Here is a 22,995-nt window from a genome sequence, read left to right as displayed (position 1 = left end):
AGCCACTTGTCAAAAGAAACTAACTTTATTTTTAGAACTACAAACCCAAACAAAACAGCTCCTCAGGAAAAAACCCTCAGAGCCCAACTGCCACCACCCGGCTTCCCCAAGCCTCTCACCCCCCACACAAACCTCACCACCTCCCACAATCCTCCTGCTCTTGAGGCTGATTGGCTGGGTCGCATGGGCGGGGCCAAAGAAGTCCCCTAATGAGCAGCTCTGTGGAGGAGCCAATCAGCTAGATGTTGCTGGGGCAGCTGTGAGCCAATCATCAGCTGGCAGTCTGAAGGGCAGGGAAACAGCCCAATGAACATCACCGCAGAGGAGCCAATCAGCTAGATGTTGCTGGGGCCACTGTGAGCCAATCATCAGCCGGCAGCTGGAAGTTTGCTGGCAGCTGGAAATTTGCTGGGGCCCCTTTGGCTGTGGCTCTCAACACTCTCTCTTCCTCCTTACACACACACAGAGTACTTTCTACTGCGGTGTGTGTATGTCTATATATTTCACAGAAAGTTCTTTTAGCCAGATGCTCATTCACTGAGAAGTAGGTAAGCATCATGCTGAAGAGTTTAAGGTTTAGAATTGGAGTTTGCAGCCCTGCTCGGCTGCTTTCTAACTATGGAAACTTGGAGAGAAGTCACTGAACTATTCTAAGCCTCGGTTTCCCCAGCTGCCTAATACTAACATCTGCCTTATGAGGATGGACTAAATCAATCCCTGAGTCAGTGGCTGGCACATAGTAGTCAAACAATAAATGCCAGCTGCTGTTATTATTGTTGGACAAGACTGTGGATCTGTCAAGGTAAGAACAACTTAACAGCCATTCACCGATTAATTATTAGGCACCTACTATGTGCCAGTCACGGCTAGATGGTGGGGCTTCATGGTGAACAACTCCCTACACAGTTCCTGGCTGGTGAGTGAAATAAAATGACAGAGTAGGCAAAGTGAGATTTCAAGGAGGCTTTACTTCTTCAGGGAGCGGTGACTTTGGTTTAAACTCACTCTTTATTCAAATCAATAAATACATTTTACAAATCAACTTTGTACCATAAGGCCTGGGTGGCCCTTCCTTCTGCCCTCAGTCAGGCCTGGTGGGAGCTGGTGTGGGGTGAGTGCTTGCATCTTGAGGTCCAGAGCTCACCCAGTGGGAAGCCCACAGCTGGGCCACCTGCTGGAAGCGCTCCCTCCCCTAACACCTGAGTGTTTCCGAAGCTGGGCCTGAGCAGGGGCTGCCCCCATTTTGAGGAAGTGGATTGTTACACTGCCTTTGTCTGGTTTTATGTCCTCCAGAGCACGGAGACCACTGGGACCAGCAACTCCACTTCCCATCAATGGGGATGTCTGTAAGAAAGAAGGTCAACTGACATTAATTAGTTCTGAGAACATTCTGGTGCACTACAGGGTGTGGTGGGGAGGAGAAGCCAAATGCCTTTAGGAAGCAGAGTCTCTGGTCTCGCCCTCCTATGGACAGCCTTTATCTGTGGCTGCTGTACATGACGTACTTCCTCTCACCACAGGCATCTTCGCAGGCTGTCCTCCTGGGCCCTTGCCTCCTCTTTCACCTGACCCCTATTCACCCTTCAGATCTCAACACTGTGCATTTCCCCCCAGGAAGCCATTCCCAACCCCTAACTCTTCACCAAGTCCCATATTTTAAGCTCTTGGAGTGTTTCTCAGCAGTGATTGCAATAGAAACTTTAAATGCATTCGTGGGACAATTCAAATGATGTTGACCTTCCCTCTCATGGTGCAATCGCTGCATGTCACCCATGAGCCTCAGCACCTAGGCGGAGGCCTAGAAGACTCTGGGTGAGCACTTGTTGAGTGCACCTTGAATGAATGGTTTCTAGCTCAGACACTGCTCAGCTGTGGGCTGCTGGGCTGTTTATTTCTTCTCAGCCTGAAAAATGGGAGCTCTGTTATCTACTGTGAGCCTGGTGTGTTAAATGAGGTAATAGCCAACGTGGGTGCTCTCTACTCTTCGGCACTTGCCTTCTATGCAAGGACTTTTGGGTTGTTGATGAGACTGGTGAATGATCAATAACTGCCATCATGGTGTAACACAGGTCTGCTTTGCCACTAACTTGCAGTGTAATTCTGGGTAAATTTCGTTATATCTCTGGGCCTCTCCCTATGCAAAAATGAGAAAGTAGGAGTGGGTAGTTTCCTAGGTCTCCTCCAATCAACAGAAATCCTTTGTGGTATGGATGTGTGCTCAATGGGCAGATCATTGCTTGGGACCTGGTTGAGGTGGGAAGAAAGAGAGCAAGGACTTCCTGAGCATTTCCCTAGGGAGGTGGTGGGTTGGGGACAGGGAGGCTTTCACATCAAAAGCTATGGGGCCAGACCCACCAATGCTGAATCTAGGTCCTCACATTTCCTGTAGGATCAGTAACCCACTGACTCTTAGTTTCTTCATCAATAAAATGGGCATATCAATTGTTTTGACTTTGTGGTTGGCTGCAACGGTTAAAAGATTTGATGTATTCAGTATTCATAGGAACCTTGAACCCTGAAACAAAGAAACCAATGTTTATCTTTCTGTGACAGTGTATCAGGCACCATTCTAAGTGCTATCAGGCCTCATTATAAATTCAAGATGACTCTGTGAGGTACTTAATGCAATCATATTCCTTTTACAGATGTAGAAATGAGGCACAGAATAGACAAGTATCTTGTTCAAGGTCACAGTTATTAAACAATAGAGATGAAATCTGAACCCAAACTAAAGGCTCTCAGCAAAGTGCCTAGTGCATAGTAGATGCTCAATAAGTGTTTCTTCTTTTCCTTGAATGTGCCATGTCTGTTTTTCAGGGTATCATCAAAAAAGTAAAATAAAGGGATTTAAAAAAAAGTGAGAGAGGAGTAAGAGGTTGAGAACTGTTAGATAATCAACTGGTGAAAGAACTTGAGAGACAGATGGAATTTCTCTTGTTATCACTGAGCATCAATTGTACCAGGCCATAGAGACACAGATAGATGGGCTCCGATCCCTACTCATGGAGGCAGGGAGATGCACAAACAGTACATGTCCCCAACTGCAGGATGCTAAGAGCTATGATGGATGTGTCCAAAGCCCCGTGGGCACCACAGGAGGAAGTAACTAATTCTACTTGGGGCATTAGAGGGATATTTGCCAAGGAGGAATATCTGTGCTGGATTTTGAAGGTTGACTAGGAGTTCACTAAGTAGGAAAAGAGGATAAGCATTCCTGAAGACTCCAAGTCCAACTTACGAATGCTATGCCACATAAATCCTGAAAACATGAAGAACTCTCAGTTGTGAAAATCAATGAAATACAAAAGGAGTCAGTGTGGATCTCAAGGTTCACGGTGTCCAGGCCCCTGCTCCTCATCCCCAGCTGACTTGTTGTTTGGAAGTGTTCTCTGGACTTCCCCAAAGTTCCCCTTTTCCAACCTGCTCTCAAAGACTCCTTACCTTCCCCAGAGGGGACCTCACAGGCGGGGCCTTGGAAACCCAGAGGGCAGATGCAGTCACAGCGCGAACCTGAGGAGACCAGGTGGAGAGAGTATGAAAAATACCACGTGGAGCAGAGCTCCCCAGCTCGGCCTCCCGCGTGGCATCTCCATTAGGCGATCACAGGGCGAGCACTGACTTGAATGGTTTGCATCAAACAGGTTCCAATGCAAGAATACCTGCTCCTTCCTGGAGGGCCCTTTGGTCATAAAGGATGTGAAGAGTCATCATGGGGAGGTACATGGGGTTGGTGAGGAAAAGTACTCCTTAGCTGACATTTGACCCATGTCTATAAGGCTTCAGGATCAGAAGTCCTCATGGAGACCAATCATCATTTACCACAAGGAATCACCAGCCTGTGCTTGAGTACCCCTACAGATGGGGAACTCGCTACCCTTAACTGGCTCACCCTGTCTTTAGCCAGTTCTGAGACTTTGGAAGTGCCTCCTCATGTTAATCTGTAATCTGTTCCCTTGGAGCTTCTCTCATCTGCTCCCACAGAATCCCTTTACAGGATTGTCCTTCAAAGGTCAGGCCCTTGGAACATGCCATTCTCTGGTACCTCCACTCTACAGTCTTAGGTTAGGATGCTTCTACATTCTAATACTGTGCAAAGCAAGGAGGATTTCAGCAACCCCAGATCAAAACCTTGAGCTGATGAACTGATCCACTTCCTGTGGAACTGACTCTCATGGGAGGTCAAATGTCAGCTCATGTCAGATGTGCTGTGGCAGAACTCCCAGGCAGGACCCCCTCACTACATCTGCTTTGCTCATATCCTTTCTGTCTGAGAACTAGAAACATCCTGCAAAGCCGGTTAGATAATGGAAACAACTGGAATCTTCCTCCTGGAGAGCACTTCTCAGTCCCCTCTGCAGGGCTAGTTCCTTCCACCTGCACTAGGCCCTGACTCCAGTTGGCTCCCTGGTCTGGGGCTGGCTCCTCATGTCCTGTTTGGAGTGCTGAACTGGACTCTTCCTCAGAGTCTGACCAGCCCATCACCACAGGAGCAGAAGTTCCCAGCCCACCTCTCCTTCAAAGTTTGCCTCACCCATTGCAGCAACCCCAGACGTGACCCTTGAGTCCACAGTCAATTTCTGCTGGGCCATCTTTGCTGCTGCCTTCCAATCTTCTTGCCATGTATTGATCAGAACATGCACAGAGGCTTCCTCCCGCTCAGCCCAGACCCTCTTCCTTGACAAAGGGAGGTTCTCTGAGTCTTTGGCCACTCTTTGTTTTTGGCTTCAGCTAAATGCTATTGTCACCCACTGTGACCCTGAAGTCTGGGACCTAGGTATGTTGATGGTCAGAGGGGTAGCTCCTGGTGGTCTGCATTCTAACTTCTTCTGAAACAGAGGTGGGCAAATGGACCCAAAGCCAGCTTCCTTCAGATGATGGCTTCTAGCAGGGACCCTGGTGGCCTGGAAGAGGTACCTTTCAGGACAGGAACTCCATTCCCTTGGCAGGGAGCACAGTGGCAGGAGCTGACTTCCCTCTGGAACTCCTCCAGAGCGTGCTTCATGTTCTGCCTCACTGTGCTGGAATAGGCAAAATCTGTGGCAGTCACCAGCTCATACAGAGGCTCCGCCTGGGAAGAAGGAAAGCATTTATTTGGAAAGAAGGCATTCATCACATTGAGGCCCAAAGCAAGCCTACCCAGGAATGGGCAGAGGGTCAGGGCAGGGAGATTGCCGGTGGACTCCTGCGGAACTGGACCGATGCTACAGCACCTGAATGGAGGCCCAACCCCTCTCTGCCTCCATGTTACCCAATACGTGCATGTGACCTCATTCAGATTCTGGCCAACAAACACTGATACCTACTAAGTGCTAGACACTGAGCATTGGATAATATAATCTCCACTCTCTAGGAACTCAGAATCCAAACACACCAATAAGTGATTACAGATGGTCTGTGACTTAGAATTTTTCAATGAAAGTGATTCATATGCAGTACCAATGGTACTTTGAATTTTGACCATTTCCTGGACTGGCCATCTGCCATAAGAAACTCCCTTGTAATCCTGGACAGTGGTGACAGCAGCTCTGAGCCCAGCTTCCAGACAGCCCTGAGGACAGGAGGAGAAACTCTGACACTTTGCATGGCATTGTGTGGCCAGGCTACGATGCTCGGCAGGTTAGGGATGTGAGATGCATTTGTGACCTAGGATATTTGTAATTTATGAAGGGTTTATCTGGACATCGCCTCATGGTAAGTTGAGGAGCATCTGTACTGTGTGGTGTTACAGCCACCTCACAGGAAATGGGTGGTGAGGCGTAGGTGAGACAAGAAGGACTGCATATTCATCTGTCTTTGGTGAGGAGATGGCTTTCTAGCATGTCTTTAACAGTATTTTAGAGTTATTGTCCCCACATCACTCTCCCTTCAAACCTATCAGAATCATTTCCGTCATCTCAGAGCCACAATCAGGAAGCCTCTCCTGAACTCTAAAACTCACCAAGCACTTTCCCTCCACTAAACACTTGGGACACTCATCTGGTACAAATTCTATCTTTAAGTAACTTTTAAAAAATTTTGTACCAGATATTGAACCCAAGGTGCTTAACCACTAAGCCACATCCCCAGGGAGACCCCGGAGTCTCACAAAGTTATTTAGTGTCTCTTTATGTTGCTGAGGCTTCCTTTGAACTAGTAATTCTCCTGTCTTAGCCTCCTGAGCTGCTGGAATTACAGGCATGTGCCAATGCACCAGGCTTGACTACTTCTTTATTGTCATTAATTTTTTTTTTTTAAATGTCAGAAGCCTCTTGATTTCTGCCGTGACTTGACTGTAAGCTCGTAAAGTTCAGGGCCAGGCACTGCTCAGCTCTGTGTCTTAAGGGTCCACTCCACAGCTCAGTGAGGAAAATGCATGAGAGGGGATGGGAGGCCTCCACAGGGTGATGGTTGTGGGCAAGGAGGAGCTCATGCGGCTGTCAGAGACAGAGAGGCAGAAACAGGAGATGCTGGTCCCTGGATGGACTTCATAGTGTGTGCGAGGGAGAAGCCACTGACGGGTATGGTGTCACAGGTGAGATGACAGAGGAACATTCCAGAGACGTAGTTTAAAACAGGCCCATTCCCACTAGCATGTGCACACACATGCACATAGAGTTCAACTCCACTTGGCTGAAGTGTCAGCTCCTATCCAGAGCCAGGCTCCTCTCCAGATTTTGTTTGTGATCCTGCCCTAAACCAGCCCTGGAGAGCTTAGGGTCTGTCTAAATGCAGGCAATCATGCTTAATAGAAGCCTCCAGTGGGAAGAAAATTGCTTCCATTTCTTAATGCATCCGATGCTGACCTTCGCTCCAGTGGGCAAAGCAAGCCCCTCGGTGGTCCCATTGTCTCACCGTTTTGTGGTCAATGAATTGATCCAGAAGCTGCTTGCAGAGTGGTCCAGCTTGCTGGCCGCACATGTTGGGGGCTAGGAGGGAGGAAGGGGAAGCTTGTTTTACACCTGTGAAGAGCTCCTCCAACAACCTGCCTTTGCTTCCAAGTGCCGTGGAAGACCACCTTCACCTCCGTGGTATCTTCCTGCAAACTCCGAGACTGCTTCCAGGGAGTGAGTTGGCAAGTCAGCAGCCAAACCCCAGTCGGCCTTCCACATACACCATGCTCCGGCGGCCCTGTGGGGGTTGACAAACAGACCCATGCCATGCTCACATGGCAGTAATTATTAGCCCCGTTTTCAGTCGAGGGTAGGTAACTTGATCAAAGTCACACAACTCATAAATGGCATCAAGAAGATGCTAATCCAAAGCCTGTGTCATTCCTGCTTGTTTGGGATGACAATTGATTTAAAAAAAAAAAAAGGCTCAGTTATTCCCACTTCTAATCTCTATCCCAGGGTTCTTATAAATCTTGCAGACTCCTGTGGTTTGTTTTGGAACTTATTAGCAACTCCGCAGAATTCCCCAGCTCCTTTTTAAACTCTTATGGCAGTGTGTCCATTCTTTGATTTACTGTTCCTTTTTGCTTTTTTTCCTTCTCTCCTCCTTCCTTTCTTTCTCCCTTTCCCTCCTTTCCTCATCCTCTTTCCTCTCCACCTCTCAATTCTTGGGTCCTTGGGTCCTTGACATATCTAGCCTTGCAAACATTTTACTTATCCCATTGCTGGAAGGAGATGATGTCAGTAACTGCTCAACTCCATGCAGTTCTTTCTCTAGAGTGGACTGTGGCTCTCTTATGCATAACAAATGGCTGTTACCATAGGTAACACTTGACACACACTAGCCAACAATCTTCACAACCACCTTGGGAGTGGGTAGACTTCTATTTCCCCATCGTCCAGATGAAAAAGCAGAGGCACAGAAAGTTAAGTAGTTGATGGAGGGCACATAGCCAGTAAGTGGCAGGAAGGAATTGAACTGTTAAAATATCCGGCCCTGTTTCCTGTAGTGATTCTATGTCGACAGGTGGATGACAGATATTTACACCCAATCGGTGCACAAGTGCAATTTTATATCCCACTTTTTTTTTCACTTACTATAATATGAACATTTCCCCATATGATTCAGTAGGCTTTGATAAAATAAATGCCTTTTCATGACTTCAGAGCTTCCCGCTGTATGAATCACAATGTATTCAGCTCTTCCATGGTTGAGCCTTTGAGATGTTTCCTTTTTTCTTTTCCCTTTTGCTACTACAAATAACCAAACCTGACATGTCTTTCTACTGACATCTTCATCGACTTTTCAAATTAGTTCTTTGGTAGATTCTTGCATTTGGGGTTACTGGATCTAAAGCTATAAAGGTTTTTATCTTTAAAATATTTTGGAGGTATCTGTTTCTGTTCTTTTCCTAAAGAGTTGGACCAAATTATATTCCCACCCTGTCACTCCCAATGGCTTTGAATATAGACTTTTAACCTTTGTCAACTTGATAGGTTAAAAAAATAATTTATTGTACTTGTTACTTTAGGTTTTATATTTATTAAAGAGGTTAGCTTTTGCATATCAGCCAACCGGGGTTTCATTTCCTTTGAGATGTTTCTTTTTTATAAACTGTATCATTTCTCACATATTAAGGATTCTATTTATGGCAAAATATGTATTATTATTATTATTATTATTATTATTATTATTATGCTGTCTGCCACTTAATTATACTCAATTATACTCATAGTTTCCTTGTTTGAAATTCAGAATTTATTTTGAGGGGTGAGATCTATCAGTAAAAATCTGATATATCATTTTACCAGGCAAGTGCTAGTGTATTGTATTTTAAATTTTCTCTTGATTGGAGTAATTTGCTTTTAGAAATCTATAAGTGATTTTCCTTTAGAAAGATATGATGGTCATTTTAACCGATTACTGAGTATTTCAGCTTCTTCCTCTTCTAGGCACCTGGTGAGGCTATGGTTCTTCAGAGGCAGGTTTGCACACAATAGGGCTGCCTCCTTAAAGCCAGGTTTGCAATGTAACTTGTTCTGACCAGTGAAAGGCAGGTAGACGAGTGTCGCTTCCAAGCAGAAGCTTTCAGAGTAGAGGGAGGTGACTTTTTGCTCTCCCCTATCCCTGCTGTGGTGATCATGGGAGCACATGACAAGATAAATCCCCTCATTTGGATCCCTGAGTAACAACCTGGAGCAGAGTCCCTCGACCAACACTTCTTGGAGATGACATGGATGAGAAATAAGCTTCTATTGGACTAAACAACTATGATTTGGGGGTTATTTCTCTGCAGAAAGATCTAGGCTATCCTGATCTCCATATGAGCACTGTTTACTACCCCAGTTTTTTCCTTCTACCCTGAGTGTGCCAATGCTCCTTCAAAGGCTTGTGTATCAGCCTGTGTCCCAGCCCACAACCTAGGTACCCTGACTCCTGCAGAAATGTGCATGGATGATAGACCTTGTGAGTAGGATTGCCAGTTAAATACAGGATTATCAGTTATATTTGAATGTCTGATAAACAACAAATAATTGGGGGGATATGTATATTCCATGTAATCTTTGGGAAATGCTTACACTAAAATAAAATTATTCTTAGTTTATACAAAATTCCAATTTAACTGGATAATCCTGTACTTTCCATTTGCTAGATTTGGCAACCCCTTTCTGGGACTCTTTCATTATCTCAAAATGTCTTTGAAATTCTTCACCCATTAAAGACCATCTCACCGGGTAATAACAAAATTTCCCTTTAAGACCTAATAGTTGATGCTCTCTTCTCTTTAGGCATTTCCTGCTGCAAATTCTTCCAGGACCATTTGACTTTGATTCCTGTCGGTTATATTTGTTCCTAAAAGTAAAACATCCCTCCAGGATGGGTTTCAGGATCGTTCTGTTTTTGGTACTTGCACTTAGTTTTCAGTGAGCTGTTCGTTTTGTATTATCAGCTCAGGGAAATTTCTCCTATTACGTGCCTGATTAATGTGTCCTCACATTTAATCTTGTCTCTTTCTCAGGCAGGAGTCTTTGTGTTTTCAGTTTCCACTCTGTACTCCATCCATCATATTTCTTTTCTGTCATTGTTTTAATCACTTTGTCTTTTGTTTCTGCATTATAAGAACATTTTTTTTATAGCACTTCCACATCACTGACTCAATTTTCTGCAGTGTCAATTCTGTTCTTTATAGTTTCCAATGTAGGTTTTAATTCTGCTATTGTGCTTCTGGTTCCCTACATTCAGCCACTTTCCTTTCATCTGATTAGTGTCTAAACATCTCAGTTTCTATTTTTATTTCATAAATTCTTCATTTTCTTGAATTTTATTATCATCACAAAGCAACACATTTAAGAAATTTCTTTCTGTTTTTCTACCTTACAGACATATGCTCATTTTCTGCATCTTGAACGTAATTTCGAAACTTCGTGTTCAAAAATCTCTTTATATGTCCGTAGGTCTTAACTCTTCTTTGAATGAGGCGTCACCTCTCCCTGCCGGAAGTTTACCAGCAAATAGCGTGAATGGGTGCTTCTGTGGGCTCCTTCCCTGTCTATCTGATATCTACTGAAATCCTGTTTCAGATCTTAATCTTAAGGACTCATGAATGCCCTCAAGTCTTAGCCAATGCTCAAGTGTTTAAGAAATGCTTATCTAGTGGGCTCTGCTGTCCTGAAAGTCAATCATCACCCCAGCTACCTGGTCAGCAGGCTCTGCAGAGAAGAATTATCTTGAGATACTGTGAAACCATCCCCAGTTTTCTCTTGCCAGAAAAGAGTGCATGAAAGAAGTCACAGCTGGGGGTATGTTTGCAGCACGGGTTAGGAAGTATGGGGTGGGGGCATAGAAACATTCTACCTCCTTGCCTTCCCCTCTGCCTCAATGCTCCTGGAAAACATCTCTGACCTCCCCACCCCCGCTCCTGCCCCACCACACTGCATACTTGACACTTGATGCTCCTATGTGCGCAGCTAATGTTCAACCTCGCTGAGTGACCAGGGCATTCTTTGTGTGTTCAATTTTTTTTTAAATTTAGATAAGATATTTCAGTTAAAACAAACAAACAAACAAAACAACAACAAAACCAGGGACTTATTTTCCCATAAATTCTCTGTTCTTTTCCATGCCCAGCTGTGACGCCAACCAATGTCACCATGGCATCAGTCAAGCCTAGATTTTTTTGGAGCTGCCTGTAACCCACCGCTGACTTCATCCTTCCTGTGATCACCAGCAACTATGTCCTCAGGGTCACTGCTGAGCAAGTGCAGAGGAGAGGATGTGAATGGCAGCCTTTTTGTTCTGGAGAAAAACTGTGCATTTGACATGCAAATGAAAATACTGGGGAAAAGTGCCAAGGTCTGGGACTGCAGAGTCTCTTGTCAGAGCTCCAGCCTCTCAGTCCCCCTCCTTGACTCAAAAAAGGACTCTCCAGCGGTTGGACAATGGCCCATCGATAACTATACAGACACACTGTGGGTACCATGCAGAAGTCCCCACAGGCGAGTATGTACCTGTGCTGATGTGTGTGACAGTGTTTTTCTAACAAATGTCTTTCCAGTTTAAGGTTGTCAGACTCCTCTTGTTTGGAATGACAGTTGGTTAGGATCATTACTTTTTTTCCCCACTAAGCCCACATTATATACCATGTGTTCTCTAGCTGGTAGAGAACAAGTTCAAGTCTCCTGTCTGAACCTCGCAGAGCTTCTTGAGCAACTGTGGATGGATACACCTTCTCTTGATTTGGTCAGTCATGAAAGTAGATAAACATACTTAGTTGGTAGACCATTGCAAAAATTAGAGGAAATAATACCCTTACAGCCCCTGGCTGAATGTCATGTGCCCAGCAGGTACTCTGAACATGTTAGTTACTATCATGATGCCTCACCCTATCCTGTAAGCTAGCTGTCCATGCATGCATCTTACTGTTCATCCTAGACTGTATTTTCCATCTTGGTATCTTGGGTTTTCCTCCAGCATCTTTCTCACTTTCTGAACTATCACAGTGGAACTTAGCCACTGTTTGTTGGTTGAATGGATAAATGTTTAAATAAACAAATGACTGAATGAGTGATTCCTTGATGAAATGGAAAGAACATTCATTTAAGAAGAGTAGAATCAGAAGCTGGTTGCTAATTTCCTTTAGCAACTTAGGGACCCAAAGAGGGAGCCAGGGGTCTCTAGGTGGTACTGAGCCATGTGTTCTAATCTTTTCTTTCTGGATATCATTTCTGCTGTCAAGGATGTGCCTTAAGAGTTAGAGCCTACATTGATCTCATCTCTACATTCTGTGCCCTGGCTCATGGTGGGCCCTCCGAAGCTGTGTTCTGATAGAGGCAAGGGTGAGAAGAGTGGCTGTGTGTACCTTGATTTTTGTGATGGCTGGGTTGTACTGCACGGCGTCTCCCCACTCCTGCATCAGGTCGGCTGTCGGCAACTCCTTGTAGGCCAGGGTGGTGATGTACTCACTTGCTCCTCCTCGTACAAGGACCACCAAGTCCTCCACCATGGTGCTCCTCTTGTTTCTATCTGGAATGAATGGATAGGAAGGGCTGGTAATTCATCAGAGGAGCCACTTTCACACCTTGAATTCACTGCTGCCCATTGTACAATTCGGGTACCATGATATTCTCTGGCTTGCTTGGGAGACGTGGGAGAACAAGACACATCCCTGCCTGCAAGGGAGGCATCGTGTATGGAGCAAAAGGAAAGCTCACCCAGTCACAGATCACACAAGCTGGGGGCAGGACAAGGAAAGGACATTTACCTTGAGCATCTATAAATGCCAATTACTAAGTTAGTGTATGGAAGATAGCTAGATAGAGAGATGGATGATAGAAGGCAATAGATAGGTAAATAGATGGGTGTAAGGTAGGAGGTAGGCAAATAAAAGGCAGATAGGTAGATACTAGATTGGGAAATGGATGATAGACAGATGATAGATAGCAAGCAGGCAGGCAGATATATCTTCCTCTAGGAAGTCCACCCTGATACCCTACACTGGATACAGCCATGTCATTACTACTTTTGTTGATTGCTTACTTCTTTTTTTTAATATTTATTTTTTTTTTTAGTTTTTGGCGGACACAACATCTTTGTTTGTATGTGGTGTTGAGGATCGAACCCGGGCCGCACGCATGCCAGGCGAGCGCGCTACCGCTTGAGCCACATCCCCAGCCCTGATTGCTTACTTCTTAAGAGCACTGTGGAGATAGGGATTTAATCTAATTCATTTTTGCATGTTTAGCTGGCAAAAGTAGCTTGCAGCACAGTAAGAGCTTGGTGCATTTTTGTTGGGTAGATTCCTGTTGAAATTGAAATTTTTGCTGCCTTCAAAAGCCAGTGCTTAGCTTAAAAGGAGACTGAGACCAGGAGCTCCAGGGAGGGGGAAGTGATTATAAGCTTGGAAGTCCCATGCCCCTGCCTCTCACCTTTGATTTCATTCAGAATCCTGTTGCATTTATTTTCTGATATACCCAGTTTCACGTCAACTTTTTTGATGGTTACACCAAATTGGAAATTTTCTTTGGCACAGTCATGGACATCATTAAGAGAAAAATCTGAAGGAAGCAAGGAAAGAGGTCTATGGTCTAAGAGGTAATTCACTCTGTCCCTTCTCCTGTGACTCTAGAGGCCTAACCCTTCCCAGATGTCATAGGGACTTGGGTCACCACCATGATGACGGAAAATACAGGCAGCTACTGGTAGCAGAGCAGAGGCTTTATAAAGATCCTCAACTTTCGGGTTCATCCTCCTCCCAAGACAGGATTTTTGCTGTCTTCAGAGAATAACTCAGAGTCATCTCTATCAGGCCAGTAGGAAGTGATTCAGTGAGTACAGAGGCTGCTGCAGCCTGGCCACCTTCACTGACCCATGCTTCTTTAATATTTAATAAAATAGGAAAAACTTGTTACTAGTAAATTGAAGAAATGCATATACAATGTCTGATATCGTACTTCGCAAAGAAAAAGGGACAATCTCCCCTATGTTTTTCATATTTGGACTCTTGCCTACTTCCCCCTAGTTCTCCCCAAGGCATCCTCTCCTAGTCTTGCTGAAATCTCAGATATGACTTGAAGACAATTTCAATAACCCTGTGAGGCTGGTACAGAGACAAGAGCAACTATAACCACTAGGATTTCTAGCAATATCGGTCCAAAGCATATTCCTGAAACAGGAATCCCCTGCAACATTAGCAGGTGTTACAAGAAAGAGTGCTTCTATGGTCATATACGTGTGACCTCATAGAGAGGTGATTTCAGTGCAGGACACTGGTGACACTCCGTAAGTGAGACCAATCATACATTGCCCTACAGTTTTGGAACCACTGATATGGAGGAAGGTGCTCCTGATCTTGGCAAGACTGAGGTTGTGCTGACATAAATTTACATTATATACCATGTGTCCTCTTGCAAGTACACTGGATTTATAATGAAGCCCTGGCTCTGCCACTGAAGTCTGTGTATCCAGATGAGGGTTTCACTGTAGGACTGAATACTGGATTGGAAAGCAGGACTCAAAATGGAGACATTCCCAGTTGGAAAGATGTCAGATATCTGCCTAGAAGGTGGATTCTAGGGGCGGGATGGGGGTTGGATACTAATTGGGAGACTATAATGATAATCCGAGAACTTGTTACTGAAAGTGTGATCTGTGGACCAGCAGCAAGCATCAGAATCATCTTCAAGCTTATTAAAAATGCAAAGTTTCAGGTCTCACTCCAAAGCTACAGAATCAGAACCAACTTCTCACAAGATTTGTCCATAATTCACATGCCCATTACATTTTGAATGTGAAGCCCTGGCCCCAGAGTGAGTTCACAGTGGTAATAGTAAAAACGGGATTGGAGGTAAAGCTGAGAGAACTTACTAATAGATTGGAAGGAAAGAAAAATAATTGAGGTTGACTCTAGGCTTGAGCCACTGGTTGGATGGTGGTAACATTTCTGAGATGTGGAGAAACATATTGGGTGGGGGGAATATTTCAGGTTTTTTTTGGAGCATGTTAAGTTTGTTAGATATTAAAGTAGAGATACCAAGGAGGCATTTCAACATAAAATAAGCTGTTGGGTACAGGAAAGAGATCCAGGATGAATATATAAATTAGGAGCTATTTGCATGTTAAAGGTATTTAGAGCCATGACACTGGATGTGACCAGACAGAGAGAGTGGGTATATAAAAGATTGACATTAACAAGTCCAAAGAGGAGGAGAAAGCTGTAAATGTGACAGTGTCAGTGTAGTCCAATAGGCAGAAGGAAAACTGGAAGACCAACTTCTAATCTTCCCCCAACCCCTGGTATGAGAGTCTTCCCATCAACCTGTCACTCATGTGCCCCATCAGGCAAGCCACAGTCCCTCAGGTGGTGTACCTGCTCTCTCCATGGCCTCTTGGTTCAGAATGAGCGTGTATTCATAAATGCCCCCGAGCACGGCCTCTGTGATGTAATGGGTCCCAAAATCGCGGAAGAGGTCTCTGTATTCCCCGTAGCTGTACTCCAGGGGCAGGAGCTTGACTCGCTGAAGGAATTCATGATGGAGCATGAGGTTTCTGGATTTCACCTTGTAATGTGCTCCTTCAAGGTCAGTGCGTGCGTGCAGAAACTTACTTTTCTAAATGGAATACCAACATGGGAAAAGCAGACCTTTAAAGTTAGGAATCTGGAACGAGAAGATGAACTTTACAAATACCAGCTGGTGTTCTTAGCCCAGGGTCACCACTCTTATGATTCCTTTAGGATATTTGAGAGAAGACGGCCTCTTTGACAAGTTTTTCAATTCTCATGAATGTCCTGATGTCCTTTCCAGCTTGGGAAAGCTTGCTCTAAACCCCCCTCCTGACTGCAGCACCTTGGGACTGTGAAGGGTAACCAGAAGCAGGCGCAGCAGAGCACAGCTGGGGCACACGGGGCTGCTCTGAAGGGAGCAGGGTTTGCTAATTTGCAAAAAAAAAAAAAAAAAAAAAAAAAAAAACTATTTGCTTACGTCTTTTAAAGTGTGTGAAGAAAAGCCACCCAAGAAGGTAAAAATGGTAGGACTGGGATGTAGCTCAGTGGCAAAGCATTTGCCTCGCAGTCACAAAGCCCTGGATTTGATTCCCAGTTCCAAAAAAAGATTAAAAAAAAAAAAATCCAAACAACACGACAAAAAGTAAAAATGGTGTTTTAGGAAGGATAGATATGGTAGTGTGTGCAGGAGTTGGCAAACTTCAGCCTGCATCAAATCTGTTGTGTGTTTCTGTAAATATATCTTACTAGAACACAGCCATTCCCGTGAATTTGTGTACCTGCTGTAGCTGCTATATACACAACGGCAAAGTAGAGTTGCTGCAACAGAGACCCTAGTGTCCTGAAAAATCTGAAATACTTCCTTTCTGTTCCTTTAGAGAAAAAAGTTTGGTGTCCACTGAGGTAAGGGAGAAAATGAAAGTTGGAGATATCAGAAAAAGTATAAGCTTCTGGGAGGTATTCCTACCACCAGGGGTGAGAGGTCCCTCTCCAGGGGTGTAGGCAGAGGAAACGGCCAAGGGTAGAAGATATCTGTGAGGCCCATTCTGCTCCAATCCTAAAACCCGCAGCTCTGTGCAGCCCTGAAGCCCTGCCTGTGGCTATCCCCCTTCCTGGCTTGATCTCACCCCTGCCAGGGGCTCAGGACTCATCCTTCTCCCTTTCCCCTGCCTACCAAGCAGTGAATAGGTACTCTGTTCATGACTTTACCGAAGCTTTTTAGGTTGGGTCTCCTCCTTATGTGTTTATAAAAGTTGTCAGAATCAAAATGGAGCAGATTGTGTGTTAACCTTAACAAAAAATAAATAAATAAAACTGAGAGGTTATTAAAGAAGTGTCCTCATGCATGGTTGCCTAATAATAGTAAATTACCACAAAGACCCTGCCAGAATCACAACTTTGTGCAAAGGCTACATACAGCCTGACACAGAAAACATACGCCATCAAGGACATTTGACCTGCCATGGTCTCTTCCACTTTGGATTGGTGCCTCCTATGTTATGGATCCTTGAGGTCAAAGATTTTTGTTTTAAAATATCATATGTAATCCTGCTCATGATGGCTTGAAAATGCTTCCCCCAATCTCAATCTCCGTGAAAGCCCATCTAGCGTGGGATGAGACTTGTACTCCATTGCCGTTGGCCTCTTCTACTTGACCTTGAGCACACAGGCAAGAGAAATTTATCACATATCTTATGGAGCACTGGGAGAGGGGAGTTAGAAGGCTCTTATGTCATGTGGGAGTCATACGTCTTTGAGGAGATGGAAATGCTAATTGCCCTGAATTGATCATTACACATTGTATATTTGTACCAAATTATCACACTCTACCCCATAAATATGTGTAATTAAAAAAAAATTACAAAATGTAGTTTTAAATGGGGAAAAAAAATCATGTGACATATGTCTCTAGGTCCCAAGTCTCTAATGCAGTGCCTCATTCAACGTCAGCATCTTCTAACTGGCCGTTTGAACAGGGAGGTGAGCGGGGAGGAAGAGGAGAGAGGCAGGGGGACAATGAAGGCCACCCACTGCTCCCATCCAGGCGAGGCAAGTTCCTTTCAGTCAGTCCCATCCTTCATTGCTACAGTTCAGCCTTGAGCACCTACTAAGTGCCATTTGACAGTCTCTGTCTTGAGGAAGTGCACAGCCCAGAACATGAGGCCAGAGAAGCCAAGGCATGCACAGTCTAACTAGTACTACTATCCACTTCCTCCTGGTTAGTATTTCAGCAGCAGGGACTCATCCCCTCACCATTTTTTTTTCTCTCATATGAATCACTCTGGTCTTTCAGTTTTGATCTCTCCCCAACCTCCACTCTGATTCCTTTCCTATCGTATCATGCACAGGTTGAAAATTCTCAGCAGCTAGGGATGAAAATGCACCTTCCTCTCCCTGGAACTCAAGATTCTGATTCAATTCTGCCCTCACCTGCTTCTCCAACATTCTATTCACTGCTTCCCCTCCCTTTACTCTTCTTCTATCATCACAGGCTTTGCCCTTTACCTTTGGGCAACAGGGCACAGATGACAGGGTTAGAAGCAGCATTGGAAACACCTCTCTGCAGCACACACATATGAAGGCATGAACTGGAAGACAGGAAGACTGGTTAGTGGAGCAGAGCAGGAGATGGAAGGACCTGGGCTGACTCAGATGTAGTAGGAGTTAGGGTAAAAAAAAAAAAGTAACAGAGAGTGGTGCTGAAGGACTGGGTGACCAACAAATGTGGGAAGGAAGCAGAAGTGAGGGCCAAGTATGATTCTGCAGTTCTTAGCTTATAAAAGTGCCAGGGGACAATGCCACTAACATAGGCTGAAAACTCAGTAGGTAGAGATGACCTTGGAGCGTGGGCAAGGCAGCCAGGTGAGGGGCTCAGGAGAGTGGATGGGGCAGTGCTGGAGTTCACAGAGAGGGTGGAGCAGGGATGAGGGCTCATGGCTTGTCCCCGCCCCGCAGAGGAGCAAGTGAGCAGCAGATCACCCAGGGCAACAGCAGGGTAAGGAGGGAGTGAAGTAAAGAAGAGGCAGGGATGCTGAACCCAGAACGGAAATTGATAAGGAGGAGGAAAGCAATGGTGCCATCAGTGTCACCCAAGGCCCCGAGAAGTTAGAGAAGAAGTCTTGGGTGATATTAGAGAGATGGATTTCAATCTGAGTGTCTGTGACAGAAGTCAAATTGGAGTGGGTTAAGAAGTCTCTGGAGGTATTTTGGTCTGGCAAAGCTATATCCTAAGCTTTCTGAAAACCAGAGGAAAAACCTTATTGAAAACCAATGAAACTATCTCATTCCAGTCCAAGTGGCAATTATCAAGAATATAACATGAACAATAAATGTTGGTGAGGATCTGGGGGAAAAGTACACTCATACCTTGCTGGTGGAATTACAAATTGGTGCAATCAATATGGAAAGCAGTATGGAGTTTCCTCAGAAAACTTGGAATGGAACCACTATTTGACCCAATTATTCAACTCGTCAGTTTATACCCCAAAGACTTAAAATCAGTGTACTATAGTGACGCAGCCACATCAATGTGTACAGCAGCTCCATTCCCAATAGGTAAGCAATGGAACCAACCTAGGTGTCCTTCAACAGATGAATGGATAAAGAAACTGTGGTATGTGTACACATTGGAATATTACTTAGTCATAAAGAAGAACGGAATTATGGCATTTGCCAGTACATGGATGAAACTGAAGACTGTCAGGCTAAGTGAAATAAGCCAATCCCCCCAAACCAAAGGCTGAATGTTTTCTCTGATATATGGATGCTAACACACAATAAACTGGGGGCAGGGGAAGAATAGAAACTCACTGGATTAGACAAAAGGGGAATGAAAGGAAGGGAGTGAAGATAAGAATAGAAAAGACAGTAGAAGGAATTGGGCATAACTGTCCTGTGTTCATATATGAATAAATGAGCACTGTAACCCCACACCATGTGCAACCACAAAAATGGGATCCTAATTAGAATAAGTTATTCTCCAGTTATGTATAATATGTCAAAATATACTCTACTGTCATGTATATCTAAAAAGAACAAATAAAACAAAATAAAGAAATAAAAATTTTAAGAGCCATAAAAAAGGAATCACAGAAAGCTTTTATTGACCCTTCTAAAAAATTAACGTCCCACCAAACTATTTGCTAATGAATTTCAAGACAACAGAAACTCCATTGATTGTGAGGACTGGGAGTAATGAGGAATGCAGGCACATCTGTGGGCATGAAATTTCAAAGGAACACATACAAGTTTAAAAGCAACAAATGGATACTTACCGTATGAGAAAATCGTTTGATTCTGCTAATATAATGTTTGCCTTGATTGCTTTGCTCATTAATGTCAAGTTCAACTACTTTAGGTATTTTAAAACCAAGGCTGAAAGAAGATTTTGCAGTAAATTTCTCTGTGACATTGTGCTCAAAATCTGAGTATGATTCATATTCAGTTAGTGCAAATTCATATTTTCCTTGAGTCTAAAAGAAGAGAAAAGAAAACACTTTTTTTCAAATTTCCTTTTACTCAAATCAGTTCAGTACATCCCATCAGATAGTCCCTGTACCCCTGCAGTGTGCTACAGCTGGACTAATTGCTCTGGATTCAGAAAAATCAAGGAAAATTTGAGTTTCCACTCTCAGGGCTCTTGATTCAGCAGGAGAGACCTATTCAGTAGTAGGGTTCATACACAGGAGTTGGTGCTTGATTTGGATTTTGAGTGGCAGAAGTGTGGGCTGTGGGTTTGGCTTGAGCGTGGTGGTGGGAAGGTTTCAGGAACTGCAATGATGTTCAGGACATTGAATCAGAAGATGCAAGAATGAGGGACGTGGACAGGTGTTGTGAGAGAATGTGCTAGTGTCACAATGTTGAAGCTTTTGTGTTACTCACGGCAAGCCTGAGGGCTTGATGCAGAGAAGAGCCAACAGAAAAAGCAATGGAGCTGGGCATCGTGGCCCACGCCTGTAATCCCAGCGTCTCAGGAGGTGGAGGCAGGAGGATCTCGAGTTCAAAGCCAACCTCAGAGACTGTGAGGCACTAAGCAACTCAGTGAGACTTTGTCTCTAAATAAACTATAAAATAGGGCTGGGGATATGGCTCAGTGGTCGAGTTCCCCTGAGTTCAATCCCTGGTACACCCCCCCCCAATAAAAAATGTATGTATGGGAGCCTCGGGAAGCTCCTGATGGGATAGCATGGAGATAGTGTGTCTTGCCTGGCCTGGGACCTGAGCCTGTATAACGAGTGGCTACACCAAGGGCTCCCTCTTGAAAATGGAGGATGTGGGGTAGACTGGGCACCTTGGTGGAGGGTGTGTTTGGCTCTAGGCTATTTTCTTCTTTTTTGGCCAATAAATTTTAGGAGCTGGGGGGAAAAGGAAGAAGAGAAGGAGCTGAGAGGGAGCAGCCTAACCTCCAGAACTGAGTAGATTTAGAAATGAAGATCTCCATGGGATCCTCTAGCCAAACCCTCTGAGCAAACAGGCCCAGAGTGGGGAAGGAGCTTCGCGTAAGGTAAGCCTGGGACCAAGCGTGCTCTCATCTGATGGCCGACGGCAGGTGTGTGCGTCACGGTTACACAGTCTATTCTAAACCCCACTCCATGAGTGGAGCTTCGAGATGTGCACAGATGAATTGTAAGCACATGCTTGGATTGTGTAGTGTTTTATAACTTGAAATGTTTAGACTAATGCCTGTTTTAATAGGCAAGCACTTGTTGGTCACAGTGGTAGTAACAAGAGTCAACAGGGACCCACCATTAAACCAGGAGCTGGGCTAAACCCATACATACATTCTTGGACTCCTCTCCTTTTTGCACACAGAGCCTTTATGACTTCCACGTTAAAGATAGGAAAACAGGGGCTCCGAGAACCTAGGACTACAGGGTGGCCAGCGGATGAGGCACCAAGCCTGTGTGACTCCAGATTCTGAGCTATGCCTCTGCCTTCGGGGGAGCCATTGGTAGGCTGCTGCTATCTCCACTGTGTACACATGTCAGTCATCCTCAGTGCAGTGTCCTGAGGCGGGGACCACCCGTTTCACACAAGAAGAAACTGAATTCAAAGACAGAGTGATATGTCCCAGGCCACACAGCTAGAGGTTGCCGGGTCCTGGTCCAGTGCTCCTTCACTGTCCCGCGGGCTGTCCCTTACCTGGGGAGTGAAGCTTTCCACGTTGTAGGGCTTCCTAAAATTGGTGTTCAGAATATAATGTGGGGTGCATCCACCAGCATAATACCTGTGATCAAGAACTGGGCCCTCCAAACTGTTGGTGAACAAATTTATCCTGTAAGAAAGGCAAAGAAGGGTTGGGAAGGTTAGATTTGAGGTTGAGACAGCTTAACAGGCACATCCTCCCTGAAGGAAACAGAAGACTCCTCAGGCCCACAAGCCTTCCCTCCATACCTGGTCAAACCCGAGTTCCAGTTTCCTATCCAGCCTCCTGAGCTGCACCTGAATGGCCTAGTTCCCAGCTGCTCGGAAACACTTGCTCTTCCTCCAGCCTGCTCTGCTCCTTCTTTGGCACGTCCCTTCCTACAGGGCCTGGTTAGACCCCACCACTGGCTTTGAATGTCCACTCTGCTGCCCTCTTGCTGGGTGGCCCTGGAGCTTACTTAACTTTGCAAAGCCCGAATTTCCTTACCTGAGAAGTGGGGACCCTAATAACTAGTTTATGAGGTGGTCCCAAGGGGAGTCTACCACTCCCAAATGAAGAATGTCTCCCTGACAATAACCCTTAGGAACTGAGATCTGATTTTTGTTTAGAGAGAAGAATTCCATTAAGAGTCCCTGTTCCCTGTCCCATCATGCATCAATTACAATGGTGTGTGTGATAAGAAGGACTCACCCTTCCACCGACAGATTCAGCAGCTACAAAAGGTTTGTTGAGTACCAGACCCGTTTGGCCCTATGTGACCTGGCTCTTCTGACCTCACCTGAGGATTGGGCCGTCTTAGAGATCCCCAGAAACACACTGATTACAGGCACATCCTGGGAATCCATTCCCTCACTAACCACTTAGTAGGCTCTCTGCTAGCCTGGCCAAGGCTGAGGACTATGGAGAAAACCTACCAGACAAGTTGTCAGAGGGACTCGAGGTTAGAAAGTGCCTGACACGGTCACATCATGGGTGTGAGGAAAAGGTTCATCCCTGCCTTGAAGCAGCCATAGCGGTCTCCTTGTACAGCATCGCTAAGCTGGACCTCCTGTGGCCCGTGTCTGTTCATGGGATGTGCTTCTGCAGCCACTCAGAAATGTCCCCAGAGAGCAGCTGTAGGCACCCATTTACAATAGCCTTTTATTTTTTTCTTCCAGAAAGGAAAGCATGAAACTGTTGGTATCAGCCCCTTACCTCTCTGTTTTCCAGATTTCCATTTAATTTGGGGCCTTCCTATCTACAGAGTAAAAAGACCATCACTTACCCACTGGCCAGACTGCCAATCGCCCAATATTGTTCCATTTTGTGCTGACATTTTTTATAAATCCTTCTACAGTTTGCCTCATCTGACTGGTCTCCGCAGTCATTGTCCCCATTGCAAAGAAGTCTGCGGTTGACACATCTCCCTGGGATGGAGAAAGAGGATTGCTGTGATCATGTGGCAGCTGAGTGATAAGTGCTACCAGCTTCCAGACACAGG

General features: G+C 45.0%; 1 protein-coding gene across 1 annotated transcript in view; it reads right to left on the bottom strand.

The window, feature by feature from the left end:
* Positions 1–1,192: 1,192 nt before the first annotated feature.
* C8B (complement C8 beta chain) overlaps positions 1,193–22,995 on the bottom strand; it is a gene marked incomplete at both ends in the record, with an annotated part of 35,457 nt that continues 13,654 nt past the window's right edge. The window contains 9 exons of the mRNA XM_081307847.1: positions 1,193–1,344; positions 3,442–3,510; positions 4,915–5,068; positions 12,230–12,393; positions 13,296–13,424; positions 15,236–15,476; positions 19,645–19,842; positions 21,512–21,644; positions 22,780–22,921. Coding sequence (XP_081163973.1) covers positions 1,193–1,344; positions 3,442–3,510; positions 4,915–5,068; positions 12,230–12,393; positions 13,296–13,424; positions 15,236–15,476; positions 19,645–19,842; positions 21,512–21,644; positions 22,780–22,921 — 1,382 coding nt within the window. The remainder of the gene's footprint in view (positions 1,345–3,441; positions 3,511–4,914; positions 5,069–12,229; positions 12,394–13,295; positions 13,425–15,235; positions 15,477–19,644; positions 19,843–21,511; positions 21,645–22,779; positions 22,922–22,995) is intronic.

Source organism: Spermophilus citellus (genome assembly GCF_964194105.1).
Source record: "Spermophilus citellus genome assembly, chromosome: 9".
Classification (NCBI taxonomy): domain Eukaryota; kingdom Metazoa; phylum Chordata; class Mammalia; order Rodentia; family Sciuridae; genus Spermophilus; species Spermophilus citellus.
The sequence above is the reverse complement of the archived record's forward strand: the minus strand, read 5'-3'. Positions and strand labels throughout refer to the sequence as shown.